We start from the raw sequence: 26,625 nt of genomic DNA on the forward strand, positions 1-26,625 counted from the left end.
TCACGGGCAATATAAGTGATCAAAATGGAATCTATTCTTTGGTAATAATATATAGTATATAGGTAGGTAGCACTTTGTGTAACAAATCACCTATAAACTATAGTGATTTAAAAATAAAAATAAAATTGGAAAAAGTACAGCTTATCAACAGATAATAAGTGATAAACATGTAGTAAAAGCAGTCACTTTGTCTCGTCTAAATATTCCTCTTCACCTATAGTATAGTAAAGGCAAGAATGTAATAACAGAGGGATAAAAATCAGGTGATTTACCTATTATTAAAGATTATCAAACTTCCACCCTCATAAGGCATATTAAGATATTCTTCAGTTATAAAAATTAATAATGATAGAATATCTTACAACTTAAATCTCCATTTCCGAAAATGGCTTGTAGGTTATTATTTTTCTTGGCAATACGATATTCAATATCCTTGTTAGAGGTCAAATATGCTTTATAACCGTCAAAAGTTGATGGTTTGTTCTGAAATTTACAAATATAAATGTAATATTTAAGCAAAAAATAAATATGTAATTCATCAATATAACCGAACGTCTTTTCAAATTTGGAAACATTCTGTAAATCAGGCTTTTTGATTTCCCTAATATTAGCTTTCATAACTTCATCCCAAATGAGTTTCACAACAGGACATTCAATAAAAAGATATATGTTTCTTTTTATAGAAACTTGCCAGTAGGGATAAGACATATTGATGTTGAACAAATAATAACCATACATAAATTAAAAAAAATACCAAAGTATTGGAGTCATACTTTGTAAAAGAAAAAAAAATCATCCTGCATGGGCAAAAAAAATAAATATATATATACCGGACTTATATATTGAACGCGGATATCCGGTGCATACAATATACGCTATAGCAGATCATCATCAGCTATCCGGTGCCATATTATCCGATTTGTAATCTCGTGACAAAACTAAGTAAAGTGTCTCGGGCTAACATACGTAAATATTGGACATTTCTCTCATTAGGAGGCAAAGTTAAATCATAAAAACGGCTCTTTACGCTTTAGGCGTTGCTGTCGACAAGATGGCGGCTAAAGGGGAGGCCAAAAATCCCGAACCTGCAACAGCAGAAGGAGCAATTACCTTTGAGGATTTGGGGATTCCAACAGGGGATCGTGGAGTTGTCCGCACACCGGTAGGACAGGTAAGAATGACGGGGAACCGTCGGCTTGGGGTCTGGCTGAACTAAACCCCAATTTCCAAGCGGCTTCGCGGCCGCGGTGCATTTGTGGCTGATCAGTGATATTGATAAAAAGGGAAAGTTCACCCTGACGAAAAGTTGTTTTAAAAATACCAGAAAAAAATCATAAAGATGTTGGTGAAGGTCATGAAGGTTTGAGGAAAAACGACAATGATTAAGCAGGGACTCAGTTTTATAATTATGAGGGGAGCAATAAAAAGCTCTCCGAGAACTTTTGTTTTAAGGAGAGCAGTAGAGGAGCACTGCAAAAAGCTCTTCATCAACATACAAGGGGAGCTTTTTGTCCAATTAACAAAATGGATGGAGGAAATGTATGTACTAACTACTATAAAGTTACAATCAACAACCAAAGGAAGTATTTATAATTGTTTTACAGTGTATTGTAATTAGATTATGTGTTATAAAACCTGTACTTTGAGTTCGGTTTTGACTTCAAATGGCTAAAAGTTAAGTCACTGAAATTTTTTTTTTTTCGGGGGCTCCATTTTAAAAATTTTTGGTCAAATTTCGGGGGCTACTTTTTGCATTTCGGGGGCTCTATTTAAATGCTACTTTTTGTATTTTGAGGAATACCTGTTCACTTATTAATGAATTATTACTTTTTGTTTAATATTGTATGATTTCTTAAGTTATTTTTCATGCTAGAATCTTGGATGTGGGTGGATGTTGGTGTGGGTGGGTGTGTGCATGTGTGTGTGACTGACTGTGAGTTGGACTTGGATATAAATGAATTCAATATCTAATTTCTACTCCATCTATTCCAGTACAATACCCTGTACTCAGCCATGTACACATAATACAGGTTCACATACCCTAACTTTTCCTGAAGTTCTTTGAAAACGCAGATCTCCATGAAAATTTCATTTCTCTATGGGGGAGTCTAAATTCGGTGAGAATGTATTCATTAAGAACTTAAATATACATGACAATGAAGAAAACATCAAACTTTATTGGCAGTTTTGAATAAAATTCCTGAAATGTAAACTCTGTCTGAAACAGAAAATCACCATCGTTGAGGCCTTTACTGAGCGAATTGTCCCCCAGAGCTCTGGCAGAGAGACAGCTCCAACTGGCTAGCTAGTAAAAGCGCCAATGCGTCAGCCTGCCGCCGGCCTTGTAAAATAGATGGAGCTTTGTTTGATGATTTATTGTCTGACATAATACCTCATCCAATAGAAAAAGAAAACAAATGAATTTTAAGTTATAATTAATAAATTAGATAACTTATTTTGGAAGTTAATAAGCCGTTTTGAAAAGCAAAGCCGAATGACAACTCACCAATGCTAGGTTACTAGACTCTGGGATTTATTTCCTGTGTAATTCGAATTATTTTATCACAGAATTGTGATATCTGTAGGGGAAACATATATATGTATTCGAAATTGCACATGGTGGTAGTCATAATGGACCCCTATACATGCAACTGTTTCCCGACCGTTGCGTTTATTTTTTTTCCATACCTGGTACCATGTGTATGGAAATACGTGGTACAGAAAAAATAAGCAACTTCGGAATTTGAAACTGCGCTACTCGCTATTATTAAGGCTTATTCATGATTTTGAGTGTGGATTTTGGATGATTTTTAAATGGTAAGCGGAGCTCGAGCATATGGCGCTAGTGGGTCGTAGAGTTGTTATCACTCGGCAATAATTTTGGGGGTGACATTCAGATTTTATGTTGCCCCCGAAAGCATGATTTTGGGTGATTTCGACGGCGACTTTAGCAGTTTAGGCATTTCCGCGCAGGTCACGTCAACTATCGCGAGGCGCGCTATTAATCGCGCTACCAAAAATGGATTAAGGCGCGCATGTAGCGCGCAATCGCTCTCGCGCGCCTTAAAATCGAGTCCCTGATTAAGAATAAGAACTTTATTTGAATGAACTTTTTTGACAACTGCATGAAATGTGAATCATTACAACATAATACAAGTCACCCGGGGGGGGGGTCACTCTCCACATGGACTGCTACCCACCTGTGACTGTGTCCGACAACCTCAGAAATGCACCCTAAACGGCGTAATGACATTATGTAAATTTGCAACCCTAAACGGCATAACCCATGAGAAAAGCCACCCTAACTAAGGCTAAAAGTAAGTGGCGTGAACAGGGAAATCCCCTAATTTGATACCCTACATGTAAGTAGCGAAAACATAAAAATCAACTAATGTGATACCTGTGGACCGTGTGGGTAACGCAAGTTACCTAGTTTAGAGCCAGGTGTAAGAGACTAGCTAGAACTGTACGGGGGTAACTCTCATCATGGACTAATAATACATGTAGGTCCATGCTTTCAGAAGTGCTGGCCGCGCCGGCGTGTGGAAGGATTGTTTTGTAAATCGCTTTTCATGGTGTTTATAGCTAAGGTCTGCTCCCAGGTCTCCTCAATATTGCCCAAATTTGGACCCCTAAATGGCGTAATTTTCATAACCAAATTAGTAACCCTAAACGGTGTGAAGAGAGAAAGAAAAGGCTACCCTTATCGGCGATTTACGAGCAAATGGTGCTGAAATGCAACCCTTTTTGCCAAAGACGTCGACGCCGCCCGAGTGCCTGAAACGGAACCCTTTTCGACGCTTTTTCTGGATGCGGGTGCGTAGCAGGCCATGTGGAGAGTGACCACCCTGGGACAAGTTACAACTTGAACAGACAAATCATTTCACACCCATACCTATTTCTGAAAGACAAAAATATGTTGGTCATCATGAATCATTAAAAAATTGAAATTCACATCATACATGGCCCAACTGCTCGTTTATAGTTAGACTATTTGAAGTTTTTGACATGTGACATCTTTCATACTCAAAAATTTTGTGAATATGATTCATATTCATAAAATTTATGAATATGATGTCACATGTCAAAAAACTTCAAATTCAAATAACTATGAACGAGCAGCTGGGCCATGTATGATGTGAATTTCAATTAATGACTATTTTCATTTTTTGAAGAAAATGACATTTCATTTATTTTTCAAATAGGTCTAACATTCCACTGACTGGCTTATATATTTGGCTGGTGTGCCATTCATGACACATGAAAAGCTGCTTGCATATGAGATCACAAATCAAGAATATTAAACAAGTTTACAATATACTTTTTAATCTTTGATCATGGATTTTTCTCAAACCACCAATATATTTTTTTTCTGCTAATTTTACGAGAAATTTTTTGAGGTCTAAGTCACAATCACAAATGCACAATAAATTTTGTTTGCATTTTATAGGCCTACTTAACTAAATTACTTATTATGCTAAATTTGTTTCCATATTCTAACTTTATTAATTATTTATTATCACCTCGATAGCGGAGATCCTTGAAGGATGTTACAACCTTGGAATGGATCTTTCTTGTTCTCTCATCCCTGAGCATCGTGGTGGTCATTGCCCTCACCATCATCAGGCTCGTAGAACTGCTCAGAGACTCTGAAGTAGCCCAGCCCACACCATCACCATCGGCATCAGACTCAACTGATACAGTCTTTGCTATCTTACTGCTCTTCAATGCAAGTAATAAAAGACACAATTTTATATCTTCATTCCCCTGTGTATAATTTTTGTTCTTGGGTCTCTATTCATGAAATATAAAAGCTTAATACAAAGTCATCATGTGGATTGTGACAGATAAACAGATTCTTTTATATTGTGTTATATCTATTTGTCAAGTGTTTTAAAGATTGGTTTAAAAGTGCTATTCATGTATAAACCTTAACATATTATTATTTAGGTTTCATGAATGTGTAGTCACTAGGCCCATGTAACATAAAAAAATATAATAATCAATTGTACATTTGAGTAAGTTATGATTGCATAATTGTATCTTCTTTTTTTTTTTTTTAATTAAAGGGGAATCCAACCCAAATAAAAACTTGTTTTTATAGGGAAAAGAAAAATCAGACAAGTTGATAGGTGAAAGTTTGAACAATATTGGACAAACAACAAAAAAGTTATGAATTTTTAAAGTTGTAAATATTGGTAATCACTATACCCATGGAGACTTCAAATCGGCCGCATATGGGATGTCATAGTGATGTAAGGCAAGGACTACTCTTCCATGTACTCCAATACATATTTTGGCTAAAATATAATTTTTCCCAAAAGTTTTATTTCAAATTATATTTTTCTTTCATGAGGACATAAAACAATATACTACCTGGGTTATATTTAGATTACCGCCCCAGGGGAATGGGTACTTAGAAAAAACCCACAAATCCCTGATAATGAAGTACATGGCCTATGGGAAAGTTGTCCTTGCCCCTTGTCATAATTTACTTACTCAGTTGCCAATTTGAAATGTACATAGTATTAGTGATCTCAATTTTAAAGCAGCTATAACTTTCTTATTGCTTGTCCGATTTCTTTCAAACTTTCACCATTCTGTTTAATTTATTTTCTCCTTCCCAACACAACATTTTATGGCCAAGGCTGGATTCCCCTTTAAAGGACCCCTATCTAAACAAGATTACAGGCACAGATTTAGGCTTCTATTTTCTTATTCTCTCTCTTTAGGGCAACTTATATTTTGCCTTATTTAATCAGTGTTTATTCTCAAAATTGGCAAATGACAATAGTATTATTTTTCTCTCATTGCCACATGTATTTTTTAAAATAAATTCAACATAAGCAATTCGTCATGCGAACGAATTAGGTGGTCTGTCGTAGAATGATAAATACTAGTAGATAAACATACATAATTATTTAAACAAATGAATAGATATAAATTGAAAGATAAATAGACAGTCAGATAGACATACATATTTAAACAGATACACATGAGAAAGAAAGATAGATGAATAGATAAGTGGATAGATTAATAGAAGAAAGGTAGATAAATCATATCTTGATATAGACAAATAGATCGATAGATATATAAACATATAAATATGTACATTAGATAGATCTATAGATAAGATAGATAAATAGATAGATAGATAAATAGATAGATAATGATTGATGACAAAAATTACGATGATGATGAGGATGATGATAATAATGATTGATGACAAAGAAGATGATGATAACGGGGATTACGGGGACATTGATATAGAAAGATAGACATATTCAAACAGATATATATATATTAGAGAAATAGATAGATAGATAGATAGACATACATATTGATAGATAGATAGATAGATAGATAGATAGATAGAGACAGGCAGATAAATGGATGGATAGATAGATAGACATATTTAAACAGATAGATATGAGAGATCGATAGATAGATAGACAGATACATGTAGATAGATATACTGTACAATGTAGGTAGATGGACAGACAGACAGACAGACATATGGATAGATAGATAGAGTGAGAGAGAGAGAGAGAGAGAGAGAGAGACATATTCAAACAGATAGATATATATTAGAGAGATAGATAGATAGATATGTCATGTAGGTAGATAAATAGACAGACAGATAGATAGATAGAAAGATAGATAGATTTATAATTTAGATAGCGGATAGATAGACGGATATGATTAGATTGATATGATTTGAAAAAAAGTAATTATAATCTGTTTTATTTTGTAATATTTTTACTATTATTTATTAGAATTCTTATAATTGATCGTGCGCAAGTGAAAAAAAAAAATCATGTTCACCCTCTGACTCGAACCCCTGCCCGCATGACTGAATGAGATGCAAGTCTGCTGCTTACCGATTGAGCTAAAATATTTCCCATAGACTTTACACGTATGCAATATACGAGAATCTCAAATCCAATTTTGCAAGTGAAATACGGGCATGATCCCGGCATCTGATCGGAAAATAAAGGCAACAGTTCCGAAAGCTTAGAATCTCAGCTACGACATACTAAAAGCTCAGGGATTACTGACAAGAAAAAATGGAGATATGGCTCACAAAATAGAGGAATGTAGAATCTAGTAGAATCTAGAGAAAAAGTCATACATAGAGATTACACGCAAAATGAGTAAAAATGACATGCCTTTATTATTTGCAATTTTCAGGATGATCCGTTTATTAAAATGAAAAATAAAGGCAATAATTCAGAAAGAGTAAGACCTAAGCTACAACATATCCTAAATTGGGCGCAAATTGACCAATATTCACAGAGTTAGAGCCAAATTTGCATAATTATAATGACGTCATAACACGCAAAATTGATATTTTGACTTCCGACGCCATTTTGATGACGTCATAATATACGTTAGGGTCCAATGAGACATGAAATCATATGTATGATTCATACTCTATCGAAATATGAAAAAAATATTGGGGGTCCCCGTTCGTTCTGAAGAGCTACAGTGAATTTTTAATAGGCATGTTTTTGCCCATATAGAGCCTATGGAAAGAGCTCGCGCGTACGTGTGCTGCAAACTTTAATGGGGACTCATTCCCTCATTAATGATCGTAGAGAGCTGATCGAGGTATCAATTTGATCAGAATTATATCAATAATAGATACTCATAGAAAAAACAGCGAATTTATGCTGCGTAACGCCGTTACGCACGAAAACGCACGCACATACGAGCGCGCGTGCAAAATGTTGAAATGCTTAAAATGACCTGAAACGTACCCAAAAATTTTTATAGGCCATTTTGAGAATTTTTTTTGCTTTGACGCAGGCGTCATGACCTTTACATGATCTTTGATGACATTAGTTGACCTTTGACCTAAAGTTTATTTGATGTAAATATGATTGACTATTGATTATTCTTTATGTAGATATGATCAAATTAAGAATTTTACAAAATGGCGCGTAGATGACGTCATCATGACTAGATGACCTTGAAAAGCTTAGCATGGCATCTCTATGATAGACTATATATGACAGAAAAATCAGCAAAATTGATGTAGCCAATTCGGAGAAAAGTTGGCGACAAACATTGGTGCGAAAAATAATAAATAAATAAAGAAAATTCTGGCAAAATTAAGAGGTGATCTGTCATAGACAGATCACCTGTAATTATCTCAGATTCTCCCAAGAACACGCATTAATTAATCAGGGACTCAGAATAAATTTTTCCATGGAATTTACAATTAATGGCAAATTTACCTTCATTGCAAGTTTCATGCAAGGAAGCTGTGTCCTTTCCGAAATTTTTCCAATTGCCTTGATCCATGTTCATTTCTTTGAATTTTCTTTGTTTGATTTTTTTTCCAGTTTACATCTTACTTTATGTCCTGAATGGCGTGTTTGGAGAACGACCAAATGAACTGCTCATATTTGTTGCTGGGATTTGCATCGTCCTTGTATATTGCATCATCAACTATTTCCAGCCAGGAACGACATCTCAACAAGTTAAATTGGTAGGTATACACTTTACCTGATTCGAGGGGGGGGGGGGCATTGGCGGCGGAAGCCAAAAATTTAGGGGGGGTCCACCTGAAATTTGGGATGGACACAGGTAAAAAATTGGACAAGCAAAAAAAAATGTCATCAACCAAAATTTTAAGGGGGGTCCACCTGAATTTAGGGGGGGGGGACGAAGGAAACAAAAATGCCAAGCAAAAACAAATCAAAAAGTTATCAACCAAAATTTTTAAGGGGGGTCAACCTGAATTTAGGGGGGGACGAATGAAACAAAATTGACAAGCAAAAAAAAAAAAAAAGTTACCAACAGAAATTTTAGGGGGGTCCGTCGCCCCACCTCAAATTTAGGGGGGACAAGACCCCCCCCCATAGGCGGCGCCGCAGCGGAAGCGGGGGGACACATGGAATGCTTGTCCACCTCATCTCATTTTTCTGTGCAGAAAACAGTGTATACAGAATTCAGGCTAAGGTTGGACCAGAAGTAAATGTTGGGCCAAGGAATGTGTTAGTAGAATGGGACTAATCAAGATTTGCCAATGTAAAAAAAACCCTCATCTTGTCTTAAATATCGCACCTAAAATATTTAGAATGTTTCCTATTTATTCTTGCAACTTTACCAGTGCAAAAAAATGAGAAAATGTTTTCACTCTAAAATCCTTATACTTTTCTTCCCAAATAGTCAGGATATCTAGTAGGGGAAGTGGGGGGGGGGGGGGAACAGCTTTTTGAAATTCCCTTGACCTACATTGTGCGGGCTATACTACATGTACAGGGTATAATTTCACAAAATTTGTTATTCTCATTATTGTTCACAGGCTCGTTTAATACTCATCAGTGCAGCGGGCCCAGTACTTGGCATAATGGCCATATATATCGCATACAGATATTATGACTCAAGAAATCTCATATTCAGAACCGTTGGGGCCAACATCGAGTTGCAAGGTTAGATAATTATTTGGCTTAAAGGTAGTATTTATTGTCCAAATGAAAAGGTAAATGGAAATTTGCCTTTTTAACATTCATGCAGACGAGTTGCTTGTTCAATAGACAGTTTGATGATAAGGTTTAAAATTAATCTTTTTTTCTTAATTGTGGAGGCATCCTGGTCTGGTGGTTTGGACTCTTGCCTTTCAAATTGAGGGTTGTGGGGTCAAATCCCAGTGGTCAGTTTCATTGAACAAAAATTTGTTATCAATTTGATGCACTCAAAAAGCCCATTAGTCTACATTTGCTTTGTCTAATTTCAATTTGGTCTCATTCCAAATGGCCTGACCAAGTTCAGGGGTGTGAGAGTTCAGATTTGTAGCTGATTTCAGATGTTTTTTGTTTTGATTTTCAGCTTAATTTCAGCTAATTTTTGGCTTTCCTCAGTGCAAAAAGTATGGGAGCTCTTTCCATTTCAGATTTTTCAACACTCTTCAGCTTTTTTCAGATATTTTTATTTGTGACTACTCACACCTGTGCTTCTTTGTCTACAACCAGTTTATCTACTGACCAATTGGTTTAATTGCCATTTACCTGAACCACTTTAACTAAATCCTAATTTAGGCTGAACCCATTTCATCTTTACTGTTTAGTCTATTTTGTTACATGAACTATTTATGAATGATTTTTTTTTGGGAAAAAAGTAAAAGAAAATGATTGGTAGACAAAGTAGACATTGGACCATCATGGTATTAGACTAAATTAGAACTAGACTTATTGGGTGTTAGACCAAGTGTAGTGTAGACCAAATAGCAATTAGACCAAATGGTCCATATTCTGAAGTTGGGTTTAATTTAAACTCTGGTCTAAAGTTGTGGTTTAAATATGGAAAGCCAGTTGTGACATAAATCTCTAACAGTAGAGGTTCAATATATCAGTTCATTGACTCCAAAAACATTAACTGCCTGGGAAGGATGAATAAGATAGTTATCTTCACCATTAAAGAGTTAGGAAAAAGAACAGTAAACATGAGAAGCATTCAATGTAAACAAAATTTTGAAACATTTGGCTTCCCATAATTTTAGCACAGAGTTAAACCCGACTTCAGAATACGGAACAACGGGTATAGCCAATGGCTTGTAGATTTATCAGAAAATTAGACCAACTGCTTGTAGACCGACGAATGAATATAAACTAACCCAGATGATGTGAATGAGTACCCAGCAAGATTAGAGGGAAAGCTCACCTGGGGCCCTGTTTCAAAAAGAATTACAACTGTTGTAACTCTGCCATTATGGCAACTACCATGGTAACAGGGCTCAGCAGCCAATCAAAATCAAGGTTACCATATGATGGTAGTTGCCACAATGGCAAAGTTACAACAGTTGCAACTCTTTATGAAATGGCCCCTGATATGAAGTTTGTTTTGAAAACAACAATAAAATTGAGAATAAAATATTGGTGAAGGTGTGACAAAAATCTATCAAAGAATAAGAAAGTTTTGAATTTTTAAAGTTTTGAATCTGTGATGTCATGTCTGCCCTTTATGTTATGTTATATAAATTCACTGAATACCTTTTTTAAAGGTCAAGTCCACCCCAGAAAAATGTTGATTTGAATAAATAGAGAAAAATAAAACTAGTTTAACGCTGAAAATTCAATCTAAATCGGATGTAAAATAAGAAAGTTATGACATTCTAAAGTTTCGCTTATTTTTCACAAAACAGTGATACGCACAACTCAGTGACATGCAAATGAGACAGTCGATGATGTCACCCACTCACTATTTCTTTTGTTTTTCATTGTTTGAATTATACAATATTTCATTTTTTACTGATTTGACATAGGGACCAACTTGACTGAACCATATAGTATTAAACAATGCTAATTCCACATGTTCAGGGAGGAATTAATAGTTGTTTCACTTTTGATTTGATTTGATTTATTTATTTCCACATTCCAATAACAAAAGTATATACAAGTGTAATAATTTTTTTCTTATCATAACATAACAATAAGCAAATGACATAATGAAAAACATATGCATAATATATTCTAACAATCTAAATGAAACATATTTATACCTGATAATTTTTTTTTAATTGAAACAAATAGCAGAAAAAAAAATATTGAAATAATACATTTTGAAATATGGGAGACCTCCATCTTAAACTTAGAGCTTGAAATTGATAGAGGCCTCGAAAGGAAAGGGGAAGGAAAACCAGACAAACCGTGCAATAAAAGAGACTTCTTTTATTGCACAAAATAATAGGAATATTACCAATAAAGTAGATAGGGAAAGAAAAATACAAATGAGAAAGTTATAATCATGTTGATAAAAGTGAAAGTGCACTTGACAATGAGGAGAAAATTTGAATAGTCCATCTTTCATACCGACCAGGATGTGCATATGACTGTTTTGTAAAATTAAGCGAAACTTTAAAAAGTCATGACTTTCTTATTGTACATCCGATTTTGATGAATTTTTCAGTGTTAAGCTTGTTGGATTTTTCTCTTTTATTCGAATCAACTTTTTGTAGGGATGGACTTGTCCTTTACTAATGGTTCATGATGACTGAAATATTTTTCTCACATTGTACATGAAACAATGTGTCGGACAAGATAAATAGTTTCCAATTTTCTCAGAAAATGATGCTGTACAGAATTTGTATCTCATGATGGCTATGGGCAAGCTGCTAGCATACACGTATGACATTGCAAAATCAAAACATCGAAAATCCATTACCTCGTCATTCTATGATGAATTTTCGCCAAAAATTCCTTATATGTTTGTTTCATTTTCTATCTTTATTGACAATGTCAGGATAAATTTGTCCTTCTAAAACTTTTACAAAAACACTCACTCTGTTTCATTTGTATGCTTAAATACATGTTTCTAAATATATGTTTAGCCCCTGTATGCGAAACTTACATGTTTTGTATTTATATATTATGCCCTTTCAAAAAGAAAGAAACAATCTTAACAGATTGTAACTATTTTGGATATGGTTTCTGGTAGATCATAAGCTTGACATTGTACTGACATATACATTAAGTGTGCAAAGCACTCCAATGATATTTTTCCTTGTTATACTTATTTATCTTTACATTTGATTAATTTCTTGCATACAGCAACTGAAAAAAAAATCAAATTACCTTCACCTCAAAATGAAAGTATTTTGCCAAAGTAATCACATTATTTTGGTCATCTGATGTTTTGATCAAGATTATGGTTTCCTGTCACATTCCACTTGCTACATCCTGTTCAAGTTTCCTAACAAATTTAAACAACTCAATTTTTATGATTTACAAATTCATGCAAAATGCACAAATATTTAAGGGATTGAGTCTGTATATGAAATTTTTGCACGCACTGCCATTTAATATGACTCCCTAGGTAGGGCTGTACCATATAGTATATTTATCAATTTGTCTTCCCGTTGTCTGCTCTTTGTTGTTTAAGAGGGCTTATCTAAATTTAACTTACACGTATCTATCCACTTCTGTCTCTTTTCTCCTCTGTCTGACTCTGCCTCTTCATCTATCTACCCCTTTCTTTGTGTCTTTCTGTTTTTTTCTTTGTCTGTCTCTTTCTCTCTCTCTCTTGTATGGTTATGTCCCTCTGTCTCTTCTCTTTTCATATCTATATCTCTCTGTCTATTATGTGTGTGTGTATGATTCTTTCTCTCTCTCTCCCTCCTTCTCTCTGTCTATTTCTCTTTTTCTTTGTCTCTCTGTATCTCTCATTCTGGTTATTTCTTTATGCAGATATGTGCCAGTACATGTTTCTTTGTGAATCACTACTGAAATTTGATTTTCAGCTTGAGGTATGTATTATACATATTGTATAGATTTTTATTAGAAACTTACCATTATCAATGAAAACAATATCATAATTCCACTTCTTTTCTGACCCAGTGAAGGTACTTTCAACTTATGATTTTGCTAATGGTGGTGACAGCAATGAAAATGATAATAATGATATTGATGATTATAATCATAATTATAATGATATTATGAGGAGGAGGAGAAGAAGGGGAGGAGGAGGAGGAAGAGGGAGAAGAAGGGGGAAGAGGAGAAGGGGGAGAGGAGAAGGGGGGAGAGGAGAAGGGGGAAGAGGAGGAAGGGGAAGAGGAGAAGGGGGAAGAGGAGAAGAGGAAGGGAGAAGAGGAGGAGAGGGAAGAGGAGGAGGGGGAAGAGGAGGAGGGGGAAGAGGAGAAGGGGACGAGGAGAAGGGGGAAGAGGAGAAGGGGGAAGAGAAGGAGGAAGAGGAGGGGAGGCAGACAGTAAAAAAATATTTTTTTATTCATTTATTATTTTTTTAAATTATATTTTATTTTAATTTCTTTATTTTTCATGTATTTATGTCCGGGGGCTACTCATCACAACTTTGTGCCTAAATCTGCAACATTAGATAAGCTTTTAACAATGCAATGAATGGGGATTTTTTAGTTTCCATGGCTCTTTTTGAGCATTTGGGTGGCTGAATTGCCCCATCTCCCGTGTAATTTTTGCCCTGGAAGAAGAGGATGATAATAAAAATACCTGAAATGATACATTACATCAGAAAATATTTATATATGCACTGTTCGTTGATGCATGTGACCTCCCAGCCCAAAATCAACAATTAATTGCTCAGAATATTTTTATTTTTGTTAAGCTAGAAAAAGCACATCCTTGAATATAACTTGACAAAAATTGACAACAATAGCCCATACAAGTACTTGATTGAATGTAAACCAAAATATCAGTGAGAGCTTCAAATAGTACGGAAAAAACAAGGTTTGAAGGTTTGGGTTTACTATTAAAAGCATGTGATGTGCACACTGGACAATTTCAGTGAAACTTTCAAGCAGTCAGAAAATATGGTATTCGGGAAAAAAATTGTATCTTGTTCTTGTCTTTTATTCAACTTTACAACTTCAAATTTGCAGTATAAAAAAAGAGGAATTACTCTTTCAGATTAACTACTTTTCACATCTTTACTTTTTGAAGAACAGCATACCATTTTGGCTATTTACAGAGAACCTTCCCCAGTGATACATTGTTGGTTTGGGGGTTGCAGATGTGTATTACATATATATTTAAAAAATCAAATTCAATACATTACACATATAATACTGTATATAACATTTTATTTAATTCATTTTGAGATGATACTCTGTTAATGTACCTGCATAATATCTTAAATCTTCACCCCATTGCTCAATATATATACCTAAAACACAATTGCCAGCTATTTGTTAGGACAAAAGTAGGAAATATCAATGACCTTGTGATAGATGCTGGTACCATTGCTGTAATACTGTACCAGGTGTAGACAGGGATTAGTTGATATAGTGTGTCCCAGAAAAAAATATGACCGTAATTCAGTGTAGTTTTGGCTATCATGATCATAAATTCACTTCATAAGATGTGCATGAATGGAACCATTTTCCATTGTTTTAACTCAGTCATGCTTACATTATGAACATTGCGATTGGTTTCAAATGAAAGAAGAGAAGCATTTCTATTCAAGTACATCTCATGAAATAAATTTATGATCATGATAGCAAAAAATGACACAGAATTACAGGTTTTTTTTCTGGGATGCTCTGTATAGCCACTTGGTCTAATCAGGAAGTTATTTATGGGAAGAAATTGTAACTCTTTTTATATGCAAAATTCATTGTTGGTTTCTAAAGCTTACAATAGGTTTCAAATCATTCCACTTGGCTTTGAAGTTCCATGCAGCATGCCGTTCTTTTGCCATGGTGATTTTCAGAAGCCCAGTATCGGTTTAAAATTTATCAAAATATTGGTCAAATTGCAGTATAAAGTTTTAAAGCTCATGAATGGTTTCTGTAAGAAATAAGAACCCACACAGTTTCTCAAATATTACGCACTCCGCCCATCTCATAATTTGTGTACCAGATTCGATCAAAGTAAAATTAGGCCCTTAAAAAAATCAATATTTGAGTATGTTCTGATCATTCGCGCACAGTTCAACGTCCTGTCATTTAATCCTTCATTATAATCTTTAATATAAATAAGGTACTTTGCTTGTGCTTGTTTCTGCATGTTTTTTTTTTTTTGTGTGTATTTTTTGTTTCGCCTGCATAGCAGAGCGAGGCTATAGGCGCTGCTTTTCCGACGGCAGCGTCGTCAACATGGCAATCTTAACCAAGGTTAAGTTTTTGAAATGTCATCATAACTTAGAAAGTTTATGGATCTACACATGTAGTTCATGAAACATAGACATAAGGGTTATCAAGTATGTTTTGCACACATCGTAGGTCACATGATAATGGTCAAAGGTCATGTTGGGTCAATGGACATAGTATTTTATCATTATATGAGTGTTTTCTTTTGTAAATAAGTATTCAATAACTGTATTCAAAGTCAGCACTGTTGCTACAATCGCGTAATGCAGGCGAGACTGCCAGAGGCGTTGAAAGCAGTTTGAAATTTAGAAAGTTTGCATTCGCTTGTGAAATATAAATTTGACAATTAATAAGAAATCATTAAAAGGGATTGCGCACCGTTGTTGTGATACAAATTTCTGTTGCAGGGGTTTTAAACACCCCCACCTGGTTAATAGATGCAGATAAGTGCATAACTTATCGGCGGCATTGAGCTTGGGGGTCAAAGGAAAGCAGCTTGACCCTTCTCCTTCCTTGCCACCTCCCTGGTCTAATATGTGTGTACCAATTGCTTTAATCCTAGTCTGTCTCTGACTTGCTTTTGCTTCTGAAAGGTGTGCATGAAGAAGGATGTAGATGTAACTGATATATGTAGTTTAATACCTCGGTCACATTTGCTCTACGGCGAGTCAAAAACAGCAGTTTTAACATTTTTTGTATCAGCTACATATAGGTGGTTTGAATAAAAATGAATAAAATGGCTGTTTTCGACTTGCCGTATGGCCGCCGTAGAGCAAATCTGACCGAGGTATTACTGACTACATACCCGGGGGGGCCACTTCCATTGACGAGTGGATACCATGCGCGACCACGGGGTCTTGAAAAGCACCCTAAACACGTATTTTCCATATTCTGAAAATGCACCCCTTAACAAGTATTGGCGTGTGAAACCCTATACCCTTAACAAGTATTGGAAACAAATATTGGCAAGTATTCCCAGAACTGAGCCCCTAAACAAGTACAGCGATGTATTTTCCATATTCTGAAAATGCACCCCTTAACAAGTATTGGAAACAAAGCGATACTCTTAGCAAGTATTCCCTGAAATGAACCCCTAAACAAGTACAGAGACATTTTATTGTTAAGTCACGCGTCCGTTGGTCGTCGGTTTTACCTTTAGACACCATTATTTTGGTTTAGTACGGCCCCACCTTCCACACCTCGCGCAAATCGGACTCTAAACACGTAGTGTTGGGGCAAAAAGGACATCCTTTATAAAACATTTTGATTTTGTTTTATCATCCTCGCATATTTGACCCTAAACACGTATATTTTTCCGAGCGAAATAGATACCCTTTTTTCAATATTTTTGTGTTTTTGACACCCTTATCACGTTACGTACGTAACGTGCCCTATCTTGAAAAAGACACCCTTTTTACGTGTTTTTTTGGTCGCGCATGGTATCCACTCGTCAATGTAAGTGGCCCCCCCGGGACTACATACAGATTTCTGATTGATTGCAGTCTATTTCGAGAATATTTGGTGTGGGCTTGCACATTGTACATGTACATGCACATTTGTAATCATACTTTCCCATGCTGGTAGACACTTAGTCATGTACAATGTCACACACTTGTAATTTGTTTCACTATTGTAGGGAACAATGTATACTTACATGAGACTTTGACCTCACTTGAATCAATGTTCAAACTCCTGGTACTGTGTGAGGTTACTTACTTTTTGTTTATTATTTTATGAAATTTGGCATTGGAGAAGAAGGAAGGATAGAAACCGAAAGAAATTAAGAATGAGGTTGGGGTGAACAAAGAGAAAGGTCTGTAGTATACAAATAATGCATGTATATCAGTGCAATTGTTGAATGGATCATTCATTTCATCTTTCACCGAATGAAGTATTCTGTCCATTGCACGAATGAAAGAACATTCATTATTTGGTTTACATGACACTTGAAACTAGATTATTTTTCATAGGAAATTTATCAATTTCGATGCAAAAATGATCATCCAGTGCGGATTCGGTCTGTTGATTGTCGCGTACATGGCGTATGTCGCGTGCAATGGACAAAATCGTATGGATCCAAAATTGCACGATGAATGGATCCTAAATTGCACGGTCGATGGTGCCATTGTGAAATGGTCCAAATGATCGATATCAAACAACCAATCAAATGCCAAGGATCTATCTAGGTGTAGTATAAACCAAAATATGTGCTGGTTTTTATGGTAATAATGAAGGGGGGGTAAGACATCTTAATGAATGTGCACGGAAAAGGACCTGAATCATTTTGTATTCTTTTGTTTCTAAATGCATTTCTCTGTTGTTGGAAGCCTGCCCCTCTCTCCCTCATGCCAATATTTAAAAGTGTTTTATAAACTAGGTTTATGTGCACATATGATATTGATTGAAGTTGATAAAAGAAGACATGGAAGGAGTATTCATTGAAAATAAGATAGTAGTAAAATGAAAAAAAATATTAAATTGCATTTGCATAAAAAGTGATGGTATCCCCCCCTCCACCTCCCCCATATATACATATTCACAAGTAGTGCAAGAGCCTTTCTTAACAACGCTAATTATTTCTGAACATATGAGCTATAGATAGGCCCTCTTCAGTGAAAGTGGCTGGTATTCGGAGGAACCCAGACATTTCTAACACATAAGTTAATAAAATACATAACGAATGAAATGAAAAATATTACATTAATTAATATTAAGTAATTGGGTGAAAAATATAGAATTCATTCTTTTGATTTTGAGGCTTCTTATTATCAAGTGTAATCTTTTTGTTGCCCTCTTTTTCTTCTAATGAATAAATGAGAGCGAATGAGAAAAGAGAGCGAAGTTGGCTGAGTCGGTTACGCGTCCGCCCATCAAACCAAAGATCGTGGGATCGAGACTTTAGTTCGAGTCCACCCCGGGCGGATGACTGAAGCCAGTGCATTGTGTGTAAACGTCTCTCCCATGTTTTATAGATGCAGGCTATTTTACAGTGGAAAACACTCCTCCCTCGGATAGGACATTAAATGGAGGCCCCGTGTAGAGGAGAGTCACCATCTTTGCACTTTAAGAACCCACTGCACTATTCGTATAGAGTAGGGGGAAACCCCTGTGTAGTGGTCCACCTGCACTCCCCCCAATCAGTTATATCAGGAGGCAGTGGCGTACCTGGGATTTTTCACAGGGGGGGCAATACTGTCCGCCAAAAAATTTGACAAGCCAAAAAAAAAAAGGTCTTCAATCACAAATGAAGGATTTCGTACCAGAAAAAAATTTGACAAGCAAAAAAAAAAAAAAAAAAAAGGGGTCTTCAAGCTCGTCAGGGGGGGCAGGGATACGTCCTTTGCATGGGTTGTGGCTCGTCAGGGAGGGCAGACTGCCCCCCCCCCCCCCCCGTAGGTATGCTAGTGTCGGGAGGGGAGACCTGCGGGTCACAGTGATTCAGTTCGCTTTTCACCTCCCAGGCACAGGTGACGCCAAACAAATAATAATAATAAATTGAATTTGAATTTGATTTGTTTATTTATTTCCTCTGTTATTCATTTTAATCCCAGGTCAGTATAGTTATTCTTATCCTGGAAGATCTAATAGCAGTCTCCACATTTGAAAAGCTCATTATTGGTTTCGGTGTGGCCTATGGTGTAATATGGGCTTTCATTGGATTTTTATCGGTAAGTTGCTTTTAGAAGGGTTTATGATTATAAGAATATGCATTCCTCTTAATCTCGTACATAAAAAAAAGACATGGTATATTTTTTATGATAGTGGTTATTTGTGGATCAGCTAGTGCACATTGTACTTTAAAGGCAAATTCCAGCTTTAGCAGTCAACCTTCAACAAATCTTTGTTGTAGTTTCTGTTTTCACTTTTTATGTGGTCATCAGTAGCAACAGGGGGCAGCACCATGATTTGTTGACAGGGAAGGGGGGGTGCAAGATGACCGAACATTGATATCGCTTTTTTTTCTCAATAAAATTTAGAAATTTGATGTATCATGACCAAGATCTATCTTTTTGTTTGCTGTTCTTCCGTGTTTCCTCCTCAATTTTTTATCCTTTTTTTTTGCACTCCCTAAAAATCTCGGGGGATTTGGGGGTCATCACTTGCCCCCCCCCCCCCCCCCCCCCCGTGGTGCTGGCCCTTAGTAGCAAAACAGAAGCATTTATCAAGATGTGCAAATGAAGTACACTCCTTGGGTGGTATTTTGATAGCCATTGTTAGTTTAAACCTGAGTTAACTTATGGAGTGCTAGTTGTCAACTTTTATGGAGTGCCACTTTTCAACTCATTCACCAAATTAAAATTATTCTTATCCTGCTACAAATAGTATTATGTTCTATGATATATGTCTGATTGTATTTATTTGTAATGTTATTGATGGAAATGAAAATAAAACTTGAAATTGAACTTGAATAGTTGTTAAAATTTAATTGACATGTGAAATGGGATGAATAGGAAAATACAAAAATATGATGAATTTTATTTAATTATTAGTACATTATAATTCCAGCATTCCATAAAAATCTGGTTTGAAATTCTAGTTTAGACTGGGGTTAAAGCTAATTATCAGAATACCATCCCTTGAGTTCAATACATAACCAGGTTTTCCCTGGACAGAGGATGTGATCCCTAGTCAAACTTTCATCGGCTATTTCCATCTTTATAGATTAGCTCCTGGGTTATATCAGGGTTTCAATACAATCCCTTTGATAGTGATAATCTTCAATTACTCAAGCAAAGTTTTGCTTGTTTGTTCCAAATTTATGTGGGAGATAACCTTTTGGAATAACAGTGTTATCAAGGTGTTAAGCTTAAAAATGTTGTCCCCCAAGAATGACTTCTCTTGGATGGAGTTCAACACGTCATGACTGTTGCACTGTTATTTTTGTAATTACAGGGTTCTGGGGCAGGTTTCATAACACTTGTTATTGAGAACAATTTAGTGACAAACTAGCTTTCATCCAATCAAATTGTAAGGGCTTGCACCAGGTATTTACAATTTGCCATTGATGAAAACCTTGTGTAATACATGTAAGGGTTCTAATATGTGTCATTGATATGTTAACAATCATACTTGTTTTTATTACAGTTACGGTATGAAAACAAGCATCTCACATGGATATTTTTTGCAACAAGCATCTTTGAGCCTGCCTATATCATCTACAAAATAGTTATGGTAAGTATATACAGTAATGTAACCTAATGGTTTATTTATTTACGAACCTGGTGCATATATTCTTATTAATGAGAGCACCATTAAAAATCAAACAACAACAACCAAAGGTTTATTGACACCTTTTGATTTGAGGGGCGGTATACAAGCAATATGGAGGTTTCTTTGATCTTTTTGCATAAAAAAATAGCACGACGTCATATCCATATCTTTTACAGTTAGCCTCCCCCTCCCCAAAAAAAATAAATAAATAGATGGAAGAAAAGTAAACGCATCCCTTTTTCCTGGGAAGCATTGTATGATTGACATATTTTCCACATTCTTTTAAGCTACACCCCTCACCCCCCCCCCCTCGAAAAGAAAAATCTCTAAGAGGGCATGTCATAAAGTTGTTCATGAAGTTCTGAATTTTCTCTACAAATGACTACATGTATAACATGAAACTGCTGTGTCATATCCATGATTAATATTTTGTCTTGTTTTGTCTTTAATCTTCTCCCCAGGTTGCTCAAGACGACACCGCTGTCCCAAGCCTACAGCTTCTGAACTACGCCATACTAGTCTGTTCAGTCCTTGGTCTGCTAGTTAGGATAGCCGTCGTTCTGTGCATGTCAAAGGTGTATTCAAACTTTGGAAAGGGACTCAAGGAGAAAGGTTGGTTATTCATGAACTTTCTTTTCTTTTATAATAGTAATAGTGGGTGCATCGTGGTCTACTGGTTCTGACTCTCGCCTTTGAAACAGAGGGTCGTGAGTTCGAATCGTTTCCATGGTGTATTTTCCTTCAGCAAGAAAGTTATCCACACTGTGCTGCACTCGACCCAGGTGAGGTGAATGGGTACCCGGCAGGAGTAATTCCTTGCATGCACTGAGCGCCGGTGATGGTAGCTCGAGGTAAAGCCAGGGTAATAATAGCAGCGCTTTGTATCCTCTGGCAAAAAGCGCTTTATAAATCCAGCTATTATTATTATTTTACAGTAGTAATGAAAATAATGATGATGATATTCCGCTTGTATATAGCTCTTAATACATTGGAACAACATCTCTATAAAGCATGTTACAGATATATTATTACCCCGCTCATCGGGTACTGGCATACCAGTATACAATGTATGTACTTTCTGGGGAGCATTCCAACTACAGTTTCATAATACAATTGCTAGGCATGCTACAAAGACTTACGCATCCTAAGGGGTACCCATCTAAAACCTGGGTGGAGAGTGGCAAAGCGTGGATTGGCACTTTGCCAAAGAATGCTAGGTTGTGATGGGATTTTGATTTGCAAAACAACTTCTGTGATACGTTTGTTTGGCAAATAGTGCTGTTATGTGAATGCGTATGTCTTTGAGTAGCTGTTTCGCACAGGAGCATAACAAGATTTTGCCAAATATGCGCACGATTGGCATAAATTGCATTGTGACGCTAAAACTACCAAATCAAATGATAATGGTGATGTGGTGGAGATGGTGTTGATGATACTGGTGATGATGATGATGATGATTATGATGATGATGATGATGATGGTGGTGGTGGTGATTATGATGGTGATGGGGGTGGTGGTGATGATGATGATGGTGATGATGATGATGATGGTGATGATGATGATGATGATGATGATGAATATGTAAATCATCTCTCGATTGTCTAAACCTCTGCATATTTTTCTCTTTATCCTCATCTTTCACAGCATATGGTGATGAAGCTGATGGTGATACCCAACCTATTCACTCCTCATGATCCAGAGAAGTTAGATAAGTCATCCAGTGCCTTAGACCTGTAATCTGTAGGAATCACTTGGTCTTAATACTGGTATTGACCTATTTTGGGAGCTTCAGAGATCAAACCACCTTATGAATACCAATCAAGGTTCAGCAATCAAGAGACAGTCAGCTAGTGCCTTTGACCTGTCACCTGTGGGATTCAGTTGGTTTACATACCAGTATTGATCTTTGGGGACACTTGAGAGATCAAACATCTTTATAAAGAACCATCAAGGGTAGAAGCTTGAGACAGTTGGCTAGTGCCTTTGACCTTTCATGTAAGGAATCAGTTGGTTTACTGATATTGATCTTGGGGGAAACTTGAGAGATCAAACCTGTATATGAAGGATCTTCAAGCTAGAGACAGTCGGCTCTTGTCTTTGACCTGCTACCTGTATGAGTCAGTTGGTTTTTATACCAGTATTGACACGTACAGGAATTTAAGAGATCAAACCTGTGTATGAAGACCTATCAGGGTCACTAATCAAGAGACGGTTAGTTGGTGCCTTTGACCTGTCACCTGTGGGAATCAGTTGGTTTACATACCAGTATTGACCTTTTGGGAAACTTGAGAGATCAAACCTGCTGTATGAAGACCAATCAAGGGTTGTCGAGCTGGAGAAAGTCAGCCAGTGCCTAAGACTAGACACCTTGAGGAATCACACAGTTTACATACATGAACTGGTATCAAACTTCAGGGAAATTGGGAGATTAAAACTCTGTTTGAAGACCTATCAGGGGTTAGTGAGCATTTGGTATCTACAGGCAGGTGGCATTTTGGGACAGGTCATTTTTAGCTCTTTAAAGGGATGGTCCGGGCTGAAAGTATGGATAGCTTAATAAATAGAGTAGAATTCACTGAGCAAAATGCCGAAAATTTCATCAAAATCGGATAACAAATAACAAAGTTATTGAATTTTAAAGTTAAGCAATATTTTGTGAAAACAGTCGTCATGAATATTCATTAGGTGTGCTGATGATGTCACATCTCCACTTGTTCTTTTGTATTTTATTATATGAAATTAGGTTTATTCAAATTTTTTCCTCCAAGAACTAGAAAATTGGATTGACAACTGATTTAGTGCATTAGATATTTATTGCTGCAACTTATTTCATTATAAGGGAGACATATTATTATGAAATAATGAAAAAAATTATGATTTTATGTAATAACATAAGAAAACGGAAAGTGGAGATGTGACATCATCAGCCCACCTAATGAATATTCATGATGACTGTTTTCACAAAATATTGCTAAACTTTAAACTTCAATAACTTTATTATTTGTTATCTGATTTTGATGAAATTTTCGGCATTTTGCTCAGTGAATTCTACTTTATGTATTAAGATATAAATATTTTCAGCCCGGACCATCCCTTTAAGTATACCCACCGATGAAAACCCATAGGGAAACCAAGATTTGTAATTCCTGATAAAAAGATGGTCACTAATATTAGAGCTGTTAATGATGTAATAATAAATAATAATTCTGACAATTGCTCAAGGCTATAGCAGACATTGCCCAAGAATTTCTTGATGATACACTAATGGTACACAAAGCTTTCCCCAAAAATGTGTCTGTTACAGGCATTTCCATTGCTTTTCACACAAAGTCTGGGATCAGCAAATAGTTTTCAACTCCTCATGAATGCTGATGCTCATCTGACTTTAACATTGCATTCTTTATACTAGTGTAATATTCACCATGAAAGGGGGTGGATTCTCTGGTCAAAACGCACAAACAACTTTTCACTTCGTGTCGTCAGATACTCTTAATACAGATTTTTTTTTAACATAAGATTCATATGAGGGTTGAAAACTGAAGTTGACATGATCACTGTTAAATATGGCAGGCCATTACAGTTTTCCCTCTAGAGAGAATATAAATTCTTGAAATATAATTAATGCCAGCAATAGTGGTATGAATGATCAGTCATAATTTGGTGCCTTTTTTTATTTTGCGTCTAGTTTGTAATCATTCCCCATGTCTTGTGAGTGAAAACTGGCTTGTGTTTTTTCTTCTCACTTTGTATACACTGAAATATATCATATTGGGAGATAATAATTTTTTGTGTCTCGGCTTGCCATAGGTGTTTGCCACAGGCATAGGCCCGGATTCTGAACTCTGGTTTAACTAAGTCCATGGTTTAATCAATGCTAGAATTATGAGAAGCCAAAAATACAAAAACAAAATTATTGACACTCTATACTTCTGATTATTTATTTTGCTCTCTTTCCAAGCTGAAATAGTGAAAGAAAAAAAAACATTTAAGTAATATCATTCCTGAACATGTGTGAATGAATTGAACACCAGATGCACTGTCAAATTGAATTTTTGACATGAATGGCTCTCCATAGTTAAACCACAACATTAGACCAGAATTAAATCAACCCGAGTTCAGAATTTGGGCCATTGTGTTATGGGGTTGTCCTCCATCCTATTTTCATTGACACAATAATGGAAAAGTTTTAAAAGGATCATTCTTACTTGGTCATATATAAGTGATGATAATCTGATTCAATTTTTATATGGTTTTTTTTTCAGCATGGGTTCTTGACAAGAATTGTTATAAGAAGTTCCTTTCTTTTGTAAAAACAGTTGATTAGGTTATGACTGTTAACTCTTGGAATTAGATAAACTCATTGCTTCAGTTTCATGTAAATGTAGAAACTATGAAGCGATTTTTTTTTTTATACAGCAACACCCGAGAAAATAGGTATTTTGCAAATACTCTATTTATTTAAAAGAGGTGTGGAAGTGGAATGTGAAGTTTTAACGGGTAATGGCGTGTCTGGGCGCGTCGTGGTCTAGTTGTTCTGACCCTCGCCTTTCAAACAGGGCCGTGGGTTCGAATCCTAGCCATGGCGTGTTTTCCTTCAGCAAGAAATTTATCTACACTGTGCTGCACTCAACCCAGGTGAGGTGAATGGGTACCAGGCAGGATTTTTTCCTTGAATGCACTGAGCGCCGGTGATAGTAGCTCGAGCTTAAGCCGGGGTAATAATAGCAGCGCTTTGTATCCTCGGGCAAAAAGCGCTTTATAAATCCAGCTATTATTATTATTATTATTAATGAATTTTGATCTCTCCCTCTTATGCATTCTTTTACTTTATGTATCATTCCCTCTGCCCTTCCTTCTGGGTAAAAATAGATAACCAAAGCAATTATATATGTATATATGCATTCTTCCATATGACAAAACATTATTTTTAATAGTTGTGATGTAAATAATTGATAAAAATGATATTGTATTGTTAAGAATTGTTCATCTCATTTTCTATTGTTAACTCATTTATTAATTTGATTGATTGATTGATTATTCCTTGATAAATGCAAGCTTGTGTACATGTTTAAAATTGCAACTCCGCTCACTCAATACAATTTCTAATGTTAGCCTTGGCAATTTTTGCTCGATGTATTTTTCTACAGCAAAATCAAACCAATTTTTTTCAAAATTATATACCCTTGTCAATAAAAATTATTTAATTCATTAAGACAAATAGTCTTTCCATCTTATGAGGACATGTAATATGGGCTTCACAGGTATGTACTAGTATATTATGAATGAATTGATTGTCCTATGTACCCTAGTCCTATCATTAGAATTAGCAAAAAGAAATGTTCTGTGATTCATTTTTAGTATCAAACAGGGAGATTTTTTCCATGTGTGACATCACACATCTTGGTCACAATGCCAATTTGAGGATCTCTATGGCATTGCTGCTCTGAACATTCAAATAACTTACCTGTTATTGTTTGTCCATTTTTCTAAAAATTTTCTTCTATGATTTTTTTTTTTTTTCACATTTAAGTGAACTTTTTCTAAGTTTTTTTTTTTTATACGGTCTAAATCTGCCAAAACTCTAAAAGACATGAATATATGTAATCTTCATCTTTATGCACTTCACATGTGAACGTTGTATGCAACAGATCTGTAGATTTCTCCTCCTCAGTGTTGGCATTTTATGTTTTAACAATATAATGCATGTACATTGTACAACAATTTGTGCGTGGAAAATGTATGGAAAGTACTTTTTATGTTTGTTGTTGGTCATGCAGTGTTAAGGTCAGTTCAAGGTATAGGCAGCACTAGCGTACCTACGGGGGGGGGCAGGGGGGGCACTCTGCCCC

At 35.8% G+C, this 26,625-nt stretch overlaps 1 protein-coding gene across 1 annotated transcript; it reads left to right on the top strand.

Moving 5' to 3' along the window:
- Positions 1-907: 907 nt before the first annotated feature.
- LOC129276651 (uncharacterized) lies at positions 908-24,985 on the top strand. Its single transcript, XM_054913042.2, has 9 exons — positions 908-1,171; positions 4,532-4,733; positions 8,349-8,494; positions 9,314-9,440; positions 13,191-13,249; positions 19,117-19,233; positions 20,651-20,737; positions 21,238-21,388; positions 22,421-24,985. Exons 1-9 carry the CDS (start codon positions 1,052-1,054, stop codon positions 22,468-22,470), a joined length of 1,059 nt encoding a protein of 352 aa, XP_054769017.2. The 5' UTR covers positions 908-1,051; the 3' UTR covers positions 22,471-24,985.
- The last annotated feature ends 1,640 nt before the right edge of the window (positions 24,986-26,625 follow it).

The sequence above is a fragment of the Lytechinus pictus genome, chromosome 14, assembly GCF_037042905.1.
Source record: "Lytechinus pictus isolate F3 Inbred chromosome 14, Lp3.0, whole genome shotgun sequence".
Classification (NCBI taxonomy): domain Eukaryota; kingdom Metazoa; phylum Echinodermata; class Echinoidea; order Temnopleuroida; family Toxopneustidae; genus Lytechinus; species Lytechinus pictus.